The 12,242-nt window shown below is 31.7% G+C and overlaps 1 protein-coding gene across 1 annotated transcript in view; it reads right to left on the bottom strand.

Annotated features, from left to right (window-relative positions):
* Positions 1 to 1,438: 1,438 nt before the first annotated feature.
* Positions 1,439 to 12,242, bottom strand: part of LOC111420499 (putative leucine-rich repeat-containing protein DDB_G0290503) — a 42,949-nt gene continuing 32,145 nt past the window's right edge. Inside the window, exons 3-6 of the mRNA XM_023053504.2 lie at positions 10,209 to 10,280; positions 5,092 to 5,382; positions 4,849 to 5,042; positions 1,439 to 4,791 (exon numbers count right to left, since the gene is read on the bottom strand). Of these exons, the coding sequence (XP_022909272.2) occupies positions 1,756 to 4,791; positions 4,849 to 5,042; positions 5,092 to 5,382; positions 10,209 to 10,280 (3,593 nt within the window). The 3' untranslated portion in view covers positions 1,439 to 1,755. The remainder of the gene's footprint in view (positions 4,792 to 4,848; positions 5,043 to 5,091; positions 5,383 to 10,208; positions 10,281 to 12,242) is intronic.

The raw sequence follows: 12,242 nt of genomic DNA, 5'->3' as shown, positions 1-12,242 counted from the left end.
TTAACTTTTAAATACATACATTAGTTTTAGATAGAACAAAATGAATTTTTGTTAATTATTCAATAACTATAAGAAATATACCCCACAAACTATACATATTTGTTATCAGAACAAAATAACAAATTATTTTAAGCCATAGCCAACTATGATTTCCATTTAAAAAAATAAAGTTACGTCTAAAATCTCGAAAATAAAAGATGGGAAAAAAATTCTACCTACGCCACTGAATTCTTCGTAAAAGGTTGCCCATATAATGTTTTATTTATAATACTCCATCTTTGATAATAAGTGAGATATTCGCGAATGTCGTTTTCGCAAAATTTTCAGTTTTTGCCGATAGGGCGAAAACAAAAGACGATAGCTGTTCGGAGTTTTCGGCATTAGCATTTTCTCAAAAAACGAGATCATGACATGTAAGCTACTTTTTTTCTATCTCTTTTAGTTTCGGAGATAGCCTATGCGGACATCGAAATTCGGACACCCTGTACACGAGTCCAAATGATGCTATAGAACTAACAAATAAATTCTGTCGTCATATATAAGGCATTTCAGAGAGTATAGTGCGAACAATCGATGTTATGCGTTGTTTTGGGTCATTATGTCAATAGGTTTTGTAACGTATATGCGTTTTGCACCATTTCTCATAGTCTAAAGTCACAATTTTAGTGAGCGTTGAGTTACAGTTTCACCATTAAAAAGATATGGACCAAGTACTCCAAATATCAAAATACCACACTCTTCATTTACTTTCGAAGAGGATCCAGCGGGCTTAGTTTATGGGGATTTTCTGTACTTCAAAAGACTTGCCAAAGCTTATTCACATTGCCAATGATATGGAATATGGTTCCATCTGACATAAAAGAAACACAGCAGTAGTGTGTACATTTGACATTTCTAATAACACTTCTGCAGCTTGTATACAAGCAATTTTATCAGCAGTAAAAAGTGTTTGAATTATTTGAATGTGGTATCGACTTGTCCGCATGCTTCTGGTTTAAAATGCAAGTCTTGAAGTACTTGAATTTCCTGGACTTGTAATCATTGCGCCTTGATCCGTTATGATTATTATTATTTTTTGATCGTATTCTTCTGGGATGTCCTTTGCAGTCATTGATCACAGACTCTGTTATGACTCTATTATGTTTTAGTTTATAACTTATTCTTACTAAACCACTCTAGTTAATTTTATTTTAAATGTTTGGATAAATGCTCTTAAATTCTAAAAATAAAATACAAATGGAAAACAATAATAATTATATTTTGTTAGACTGATTATTTACAAACATGTTAAAACTTATTACTACCCTCTCGTTTTATCCCTATTTTTAAAAATTATTCCATTTTACATAACACGATAATACCAGATCAATACTATACAAGGTTCAAATTAGAATAGTTTTCTTTACATTTTGTATAAAAAAACTAAACGAAATCTTATTTATGAAATTAAATCAGATAAGTTAATTCATTCCATTAGTAATTCAAAACATGTTGAATTCATGGAATATGTAATTTTATGTATACATCATTTTTATAAGTAACATTTATAACAAAATAATTCTTAAAAAAAAACATACAAGTTACCAAATTATTGCTATATAATGGCCATCTTCAAAAAAAAATCACAAGAAAAAAAGACAAAAAGTGAATAGATTTTATAAACACTTATACATTATTAACAATGAAATATTTTCTATTCTTATTTTTTATGTCTTACTGAATTAATGAATTTGTATCCAAAAATTATTATTGGCACTACTTTTCCATTTGATGATTTTCAGCTACAGTAATATTAGTAATCGAATTATCCGAACTGGGACTAAAAACCCACTGTTTAAAACTAGTTTCCGTATTTCCATTTGATGACAATTGTATAATACTGCTTCCTTCTTGATTTTCACTTTTACGTGGAGGTACAGGTGGTCGATTACTGTATGTAGGTAAACCAGACGGTATTTTAGAACTTCTTATCGACGTAACCGTCACGTTTTTACTGGGATTTTTCGGCTGTTGATATTTCCCAGACGTCATTATTTCAATAATCTCTTTATCCATTTCAAATTCGTTTTTCGAATCGCGTCGTTCCGGCGACGTCGGCGGAGTTTTAGTCGTAGCGATAGGAATTCGCGATTTAATTGGAGTTTCCGGTTTCGCCAACGTTTTTGGCGGACTTCTTTCAAAGTTCGATCGTAAAATTTCAATTTGCGACTGACGTTTTTCGGGGATTTTTAACGGTTCATAACTGGACGTTGAAAATCTCATTTCAGGTAATTTTTTCAGTTGTTCTTCGGCGATTTCTTGTATTTTATGTAATTCTTTTTCAGCGTCAATTTTTTCAAACGGAGTTGGCGATTTCATTTCAGGAATACTTTCAGTCGAGATTGATTTCGTTTCTAAAGTTTTCGATTCAAAATTTTTTACGAAATTTTCAAAATCGTTATCGAGATTTTTCGTTTTTTGTACAACTTCGACTTCAGATACGTTTTTGTTATGGTTCGGTGTTATTACTTGAATTTCGGTTATATAAGTTAAACTGTTATTTTGTTTTTGATCTTGATGGTGATCATCTTTATGTAAATTTCCGTTACTTAAACTTGAAAAATGTAAATCTTCGCACATTATATTCGATTTATTTGTGATTGGTTCATTTACATCCGGTGATTTTATTTCGAACGTTAACGATGTTGGTCCTTCGATTGTAACTTCGTTTAAATCATGAATAGCTTCTGCTATACTTACATTCTTAATCAAATCAGGTGTTGATACTAAAATTTTATCGTCAGTCTTATAAAGTTTATTATCTTTTATTGTTGTGGATGAGGTTGTTTGTTGTGGAAATATTTCGTAATGAGGTTTCTTTTCGGAATATCGATCCGAAATTGTTATATTACTTACATTCTCGTTTAAATGTGGTTTAACTGGGATTTCATTTGGTTTTATCTTATCATTGCTTAACGAATGTCTAGAAACTTTGATATCATCAGAAACATTTGTATCTTCTAGATTATTGTGAAGATAATCTTTTCTTTCAGCTATTAAAAAATCCGTTGAAGCGTTACTTAAATTATTTGTTTGTTTTTGATTTATATTTAGTTGATTTTTATCATCCTCAAAGTTTAAACTTGACACAGCGTTTAATACGTCAGTTACAAAGGAAGAATTTTTATTAATGTTAACATTAATATTAGGATCTTCAATTTCAACTTCGTAAATTTCATTTTTATCGATAATTTCGTCGTTATCATTCTTTTTTTCAAAAATTTCATATTTTACATCATCGATAACTGGTTTTTCTTTAAACGATTCCATTGCTTTAGTTAAAGTTTCACTTGCTTCATTCCAGCTTGCTCTCATCTCTTTTTCTTGTTCTTCAATATTTTTCGTTGTTTCCTCTTTAATTTCTTTGATTTTGTTTACTAAAGCATCTAATTCAGGTGTGGTTCTGTCAAAGCTACTATCATTCGATTCATTATCAAACATTCTTTCGCCGGTTTCGCAATTTTCAGAACTATCGCTTTTATTAAGATTTAAAATAGCATCTTCTAAGTTACCCCATTCAGTTGATTTTTTCAACCGATTTCTTTGAAATGTATTTAAACCGTCGAGAATTAATGATAATCTCGGTTCTTTATTGATTAAGGTGTTTCGATACAGACTATCATTAGAGCTTCCAATTGAATCAAAATTTTCTTCAAATTGCCCGGGAGCTTTTCGTTTTTTTCCTAAAGCTGGAATTCCGGTGTCGGTTATATCTAAACTTTGCGCTCTTTCTAAAGTCCCCGTGTTACTTTTTATTCTTTGTATTTTTGATAAATCACCTGTACTGGCGGTTCTCCGATTTTGTTTATCTTCGCCATCTTCAGTTTGATGAATTGTAATATCATTTGAGTTTAATTCTATTGTATTAACCGATGATTGATTATCGGTTTCTTGGTCTGAATCTGATTCGTATTGTCTAATTTCAGGCTTTATCATATTCATAGGTATATCTTGAATAATTTCGGGTGTTTTTATTGGGGGAATTTCATTTTCCGCGGTATAAATTTCGTCTAAATTTTGATGAAGCTTTTCTTGATTTTCTTTTTGAAGTTCTGGAGGGGGAGGAGCTTTACCTTTTTGTTTCTTAACTTTTTCCTCCAAATTTTCTTGTGAGGACGTCCTATTTCTTCTCGCAGCTAAAGCTGCGTTATACATGTGACTTGGAATTTCTTGCGGGATTCCATTTTCATCACGTTTAATCCCGGAACCCGTTAAACTCCCCCCTCTTTTAAAATGTTCATCAAATGATTCGGGTTTTTTCTCTCTTTTCTTAACAGGAGGAGCACTTTTCTTATCAACCTCATCGAAACTTTTTACTTCTTTTACTTCTTTCGGGTCGGATAATTCAATATTAATATTATTATCATTTTGAGATAATTCGGCGATTTTAGGACTTTTTTGTTCTTTATTTTCGATTGGGAATACTTTAATACCAAATTTTTGATAACTAGAGTCAGTTTTTTGAGTTTCCGATTCAACTTTTTGTTGCGTTTTGTCAAAATTTTGTTTGTTTTTAAGTGTTTCTTTGTGATCTTCTAAAATTGTTTTTTCTAATTGACTTTTGAGCTGTTCCGGAGTTAACGCGTTCTTAATCGTTTTCTTTTGTGGTGTTTTTTGTACGGGCGAATCACTTTGCGTTCTCTCCAACGTTGTGGCATTACTTCGAGTTTTTTGGAGACTGGAATAATTTGAGTCAAGTGATTCATTTAATTCTTCAGCTTGGAAAAGACGTTTTTTAGCGGATCTATTAATCTAAAAAGTAAAATTTGAAAAATAAATCAAAAATTTATCAAAAAAGAGTAAACTTACTTGTAATAAATCTGTACTTGATGCGCTTTTATACAAAGGATGTACAGGTCGAGCACATTGGGTTGTTCCAGCACTTAATTTGCCGTTAGTAGCTTGAACAACAACTTCATATGGACTTGCGTAACTCAAAATAGTTAAAGCATCTTCGTATACCATATGCTCAAAGTTTATGGTTACACTTGTTATTCTATCTCCTAAAAAAATCGTTATACCATCGTTTATTTTAATCATTTAATTACTTACCTGGGTTTAATTTTCCAGATTCTGAAGCTGGTCCATGTTGGAGAACATCTTTAATAAAAATACCATTTCTCATATTGCCACAAATATTAAAACCAAGTCCGGTAAAATCGTGACTTCTCAATGAGACAACTTTGATTTCATTTTCTCCTATTGCGGAGTCGTCTACGGTTTTTTTCTTTTCGGATTTGCATGTGAGGGCGCTTAACGGTGCCCAATTGGCCCATTTTGGTTTGTTAGACGATTCTGCGGTTGGTTTTTCGATTATTTTTCCCAACGGTGATAATCCTGGTTCTATAAAAATTAAATTAATGCTAATAAATATGGTAAACTAGAAAATTAGTGATTTATTAAAAAACTTTAAAACATTTATTTTATAGTAAAATGTTTATATTTATTTACGTTTCCTTCAACGGAAAAATATTGTAAATTGACACAATAGAAGACCTTGAACGTAAAGTAATTGGTTTTATTACGATGGATGATAATTTAAATTAGAACATAACAAACGATAATAAGCAATAATAATCTATTTTTAAATTTTATTACATATTGACTCATAGTACCTATTTTGAAACTAAAACTTCTATTCATAATTCTATAACACAAATTTTTTATTTTCTACATACAAAATCGCCAGAAATATCAAGTGTGGAAGAGTATTGCTTTGCACCATGTATTATTTTCTAATGGTATGTCGGGGGTGCTCTTAGGCTCAGCGGTTTTTGCAAATACCCTTACCAAGCCAAATTTTATAGAACAGCCTGGCCATGGGAGTTTCAAAGGGACAAGTTGCCGTGACATTGATTAAGGCGCTTCTGAATCAAGAATACTACGTTCTTTCATAATTATTATACTTCACTATAACTTGCTAATTATTTAGTAACAAACTCATTCAGACAAAAAACTTAAAAAAGGTGATTTAGCTGCTCAAAAAGGAAAAGTTATGATGCTGATGTGACAAAATACTACTGTCCACAATTCTGAAAGAGCAATAAGTAAAACAGATAAAGACGGTAATATAATTTTAATTCCAAAAGTTGAGATAGTTTATAATGAAACGATGTTTGGATCAACGTTTACATGATTATCTCATTACCAGTAAGAGAGGAAACATGTACTATAAAAAATATTTTTCCATTTGTTGGATATTTGCATTTCCCTGGTTTTCAGTTTCCACTAAATAGTATGGCAATAAAATACAAACCAAGACAGCTTGGGGTATATCGAAGGAGTTGATTAATCGACATTTTTTCGTATTAAGCTACACTAATTAACTCAAAAACAAATCATTTATAAATTTACCATTATTTTCAGTTACCATTGAAAAGGGGAATATTTCAATATCAGAAACAAGAGTTTGTACTACATCGGAGAAGTTATTTACCTGTTAAGTTGAGTTGCATTAATCGAATGTGGGAAACACACGCGGTCCATGAAGCTGTATAATTAATGTTTGTGAACTTTGACATAAAGCAACTACGTATGAGGTCTAGGTTTGGATGAGACAAGTTTCATTAATAAATTTATGCACCTACAACACTAACTCAGCGTTAGTCCTAAAGGTATTAATCCTTTGGGTATTTCGTTTATATCGTATGTTCGTATATCTACCGAAATATATTGGAGATATATAAGTTTTTAATGAAAATTGAAGAGTTTTAGAAAAACACTAATTGTCAGCTGTTTTATGTCAGCTGCTTCTAATCGATATTAGCCATAGAAATATTTATCAGATTTTTTTTACTGCTAGCACCAGATCCCCAGTGTATCAACAAACATGTAGCTTTTTTGACGTTCGGCAGTACACGTCCATGTTTATTACACATCCTACATATCATTATTAATCTTGCCCAGAAGTGCAATGTAATGTGCAGATTCACAAGAATAATCAGTGAGTAGTTTGTTGGTGTTTTAAATATATTCCGTAATTTTTTCGAGGACTATACTAATATTTAGCGAAAGTTTATAAAAGATCTTTACCTCTTCAAGAGTTTTTGACAGAAGACATCCATGGTCATACAAGCGATAATAATACCAATTGATGTCGTATTTACCACAATAACAATTACCGGGCTCTGCTTGTACTCATTGGTATAATTCGTTTTCCCAGATAGTGAGCGTATTGAACACCACAAGAATACAAGTAGCAGATGATGTTGAATTACCATGAAATCGATTTGAATCCCTACGAAATAAATTACACATTGTGGATGAAGATGGGGATCAAAAAGCGATGTGAAGAATTGGTATTCAAAGAAAATCTATGCATTGACGAATCAATAATTCCATTCAGAGGACAACTTTTAGTAAAGCAGTATCTAAAAGGAAAGCCAAATCCATGGGAAGTAAAAGGGTTCATGCTTTGTGGTGCTTACTCTACCTGCTGGTTTGGAAGAAAAGTTTTAGACTGCTAATTCATCTAATAAGTAATATTCCATAGCATGAAGGACACAAACTGTTTTGTGATAATTATTTTACATTACTACTATTACTGCAAGAACTATTAGAAAAAGGTGTTTTCGTAGCAGGAACCAACTCAGCAATAGACTTGAAAAATGTTCCTTGAAGTCAGAAAATAAGCTAAACAAAAGTGAAAATATCAGAAAGCATTGAATTTCGTAGGTATTGAACCTGAAGATAGGACAGAAAGGAAGGAGACTAAAAACTGAAACGTCCGGCGATTATACGATTGTATCATATTCCCATGGGAGGGTTAGATAAGCGTGATTTTTTGTACTTTTATTAGATTAAGAAAGTGGACTTTAAGGGTAAGTTTCCATTACTTCAACCTAGCCGTTTGTAACGCTTGGTTAGAATATCAATCAGAAATGGAACGGCGAGGAGTAGCAAAAAAGGATAGCAAGGATTGTAAGGAGTTTACTATATCAATAGCAAAAGGTTAGCACTTTCTGATACCAAAACGAAATAGACCATTGTGCGAAATTTCCAGAAATGCATAAGTGCTAATCAAGTGCAAAAAACACATACTATTGCCGATACATAAAAAAGCAACGCTGCAAGGTACATATGGAAGGCATTCAATGCGAAAAGTGCCAAGTGCTCCTCTGTTTATCAAATGCAATGATAAGGTAAATGGAATATACCATAGCAGATGATATAACTAAATAGTGATCGCTGGTTTTCAGATTCCTACGGAGTTACACCAAATATGATTTCTGGTATCCTCAAGTAACTACAAATATAACGTACAGAAACAGATTTTAAGTAAAATTTATGTACAACACAAAGTGAAAACATTTATTTAAGTTTATTTATTGTACCTTATGAAATAACAAAAAAAAATAAACACGTTAGAAAAAGCAACATTAAAAAAGACAATAGATAAATCCTTAACCAAGTATTTGATTTAACCACTTAAATTTGACGGTCTGATATGGTGGTTTGGCGACATAAATGCTTTTTTCTCTTGTAGGATCTTTTGTTAACATACAATCGATTGTGGTATATTTCACTTTGTTGTATAATGTGCCTTTCACTGCATTTTATTTCCTCTATCACCTTTATGCCATTTTGTATGAAATTATGCACTTCCATTAATTTTATGATTAGAACTTTTTCTGGTTGTGTTCAGCAACAATTTCATCTCTACCACTTTATTATTGATTTCATTCACCTCGTCAACGATATAATCATTCGGTAGTACCCCTATTATTTTAAGAGGATCAAAACATTATGTCAAAAATTTTTGCATGATCATTTAGCTGATCATCGAATATAACGACTAAAATATTTTGATAAATCCTTAATTCCGAGGTAGTGTAATAACTGTATAGTAACGCAGTTGTATTTAAGGGCAAAAAATTACATTGACGCGAGGATCATCATTTATAAGCGTAGCCTATTGTTTGGGTGTTATGAACAGTTGCCAGGAAAAGGAAATGTAAAACAAAACCAACTATTACTGGTTAAAAGGTTTCATCTTCTGCACCATACTAGTCAGCTACAGAAAGTTCGTGACTTATTGTTAGTCCAGCAGTGGACACGAAATGGAAAATGAAACTCAACTCCACGCAAATTTCACGTATTGTATATAAATTATGTTGTATTGTTATATACTAACACCGAAGAATAATTAGGCATGACATAAGGCTCAAATGAAAAGAACCCGAGAAGATAAAACGTGAAGAACTCTTCTGGGGCTACACTCCAAGATGTCTACTCAAAATAAATTAATTGCGCACAACATCATCTTTATACCGATCTAAGTATCTGATATTCAAGTATGGGGATGCGCTAGCCATAGCAACGTCCAGGCCATCTAGACATGGCAGAATAATCTATAGAAAGATTAAAAGGTTCCTTCATCAGCGAGGAAATTAAATGGGTCGCTGGGAAGTACGAAGATAGCCTTTATCAACACACCAACGCACAAATTCAACACGTACTTCAGCATAACTCGCAACCTTGGCTGTCAGTGGATAAACTATTGTAATTGTAAACTACCATAACAATTATGTAAATTGATAGATGGTCTTGTTAATGCCCAGTTTTAATGCATCGCACCATTGGTGCTAAAAAACGAATAAAAAATATTTTGAGAAACCTACTTCTGTATTCACTCAAAGTGAAACAAAATGAGACTCTTAATATAGTTTGGTAAAAAATTGTTTTTAACATCGATATATGAGGTTGGATTTACCTTTTTTATCATATTTGGCAAAACAAATAATTGTTTTAATAACATTATTTGATGTCATCTTTATTACTTGTTTCACACAATAAACCTCTATAATTTTTAATAAAAGTTAAAATCTGTTATACGAATCAATATCAATAAAACTGTAATTAACCCTAATTGTAGGAATTAAATAAAAACATTGTTGACAATTAATGTTGGTTAGATGTTATTCTGACGATTTCATTCAACAACAACGATGTTCTAACACACTGACCCAAAGAGACGAATCGTTTCTAAAGAACTGAAAGGAGTTTAGAAATTACTTAGCGGAAAATCGATTAGCGGAACTAGCTCCATTGTGACATCCTACCTACTTGAACACTTGCCTAACATGCATACACCATTTGCGGTGTTTATTCAACGACACGTTTCGCAGGTAAGAAACGAAAATAAATTAAATAAATTTGTATAGTTTTACCTTTAAAGCCGGGATTGTCGAAGGCGTATTCGTCACCTTTTTCCGGATCTTTTTCCAATATAAGATGTTTCCCTGTAATAAAAAAAAATTTTTATTAAGAAAGTCTAAACGGATTAAGTTATTAAAATTATTTAGTTGAGTGCACACTATAATAAACTATTTTTAATTGATATTTTTACAAAAGGAGAAAGTTAATTGTCGGATAACCATCCATTTAAGTAAGTTGATTACTAATTGTTAAAAAAAGTAACACTCATCAACACTATTAATAAATTTACTAGAGCACAGAAAATTGATTGCATGTTAATTAAAAGAGTTTAGCGTTTAAACACTTTAAGATTTTCCTAAGGGGGGTCTTCGAAACAATATTTACGATTAGTTTTACACGAATCTATTCCCACATAACATTCTTGTGAAACAGTAGATTATGTTAAAAAGGTCGTAAATTCAGAAACATTTAATGACTCACGATAAAAGAAGCGGATTAAGAGAGTTTCAAAGTATAACTAATGAGTCGAGTGGGTCTCGTGTGGGAAAGTTGTGGTGATGATAATAACACCATGACTGTCTTCTAATCTATGTAACGCTACTCGGAGTCAATCGATTAATTGCATCACATCAATCACACACCTATAAGTTATTTTCAAAGTTTTCTTTTCGATATCTGTACTAAACGGTAGTTTATTGACCGAATTAGGAGGACTTCTTTAATGAATATATTAAATACTAATCTATATGCTAAAATTTAAACGACCAAAAATTAACATTAAATGATAAAGTATTCTAATACATAACAACTGTTTTAGGCTTTAAATACTTATAATATTTTAATATATGATAATTATTATAATTATTTTTTCTGATTCATTTTAATAAGTTAACCGCACTAACGGAATTATCAATTAAAATTTTTTGGGTTTTTCAACGTTTTTATTTGTATTGAGCTTAAAAATATTTTTGATTTTGTCTATTATAAACATGGATTTTTTTAAAACCTTATATATTAATGTTTATACATGGCTTTCGCAGGTTTTGTTTAGGCAGTCTGTTTGCGATTATAACAATCTACATAAAATACCTCGTCATTATTGTTCATCGTTATAGATATATTGCATATATCAGGATTTGGAATTTTTATATGATATTAACCAAATTAGTCATATGGCTGCAACAACCATGTGCAAATTGCGCCTGGGGCAACTGATGGCTGGGTCGAATAGCCCATCAGTTTGTCACTACTGGTCCCAAGCATTATTACTAGAAGTAGGTAATACTAGACCTAGAACTAGAAACGTTCGGGTTTAGCCTCACCAAAAGCCGTTGTACTTATAACACATTAGTATTTCAAGGAAATATGAAATATTCGTAACATGGAATGTCAGAACCTTAGATAAACTAAGAGCTCAACTTGACAACAATATAGGATACAAAGTGGCTAGGAAAGGGATTAAAGACAGTAGGACACATATTATATTTCGTAGTGGCAAGTAGAGAAGAAGTAAAGAATTGGGCGTGGCGATTATAGCAGACAATAAGTTTAAAAGGAGTGTAATAGAGTTTCAAGAAAATAATGAGCGAATATGTCCACTAATAAACGTCCACTGCCACACAAAGGAACATGAAGAGGGTATCAAAGTAAGACGTTTATGATAACTCAAGTAAGTAACGAAATCAAAATGATCTCTATCCTGTAAACTGCATGATAGGGAAACTCTAATTGCAAGGTGAAAATAATGTGAACGAAGAATTCATAATAAACCATGCCACTAGTAAAGATATGACAGTAAGCTCAACATGCCTCCTCAAAAAATAACCACAAAGAAATATGGATACTACTGAATGGAAACACAGAAAATCAATTAGACTACATTATGATAGATAGAAGAGGAGAATGCTGAATATCCAAGATTAGTACCCAAAGAGATAATAATGAAACTGGATAGAGATAGATTACAGTTGTCAAACCTAAAAAAAAAAGATAAATAAGATAAAAACTGATATCTGAGTAACATTAAGAAGTGACCAAAACAACAA

The sequence above is a fragment of the Onthophagus taurus genome, chromosome 1, assembly GCF_036711975.1.
Source record: "Onthophagus taurus isolate NC chromosome 1, IU_Otau_3.0, whole genome shotgun sequence".
In the NCBI taxonomy this organism is placed as follows: domain Eukaryota; kingdom Metazoa; phylum Arthropoda; class Insecta; order Coleoptera; family Scarabaeidae; genus Onthophagus; species Onthophagus taurus.
Note: the sequence above shows the minus strand (reverse complement) of the source record. Positions and strands in the feature narration are given on the sequence as shown.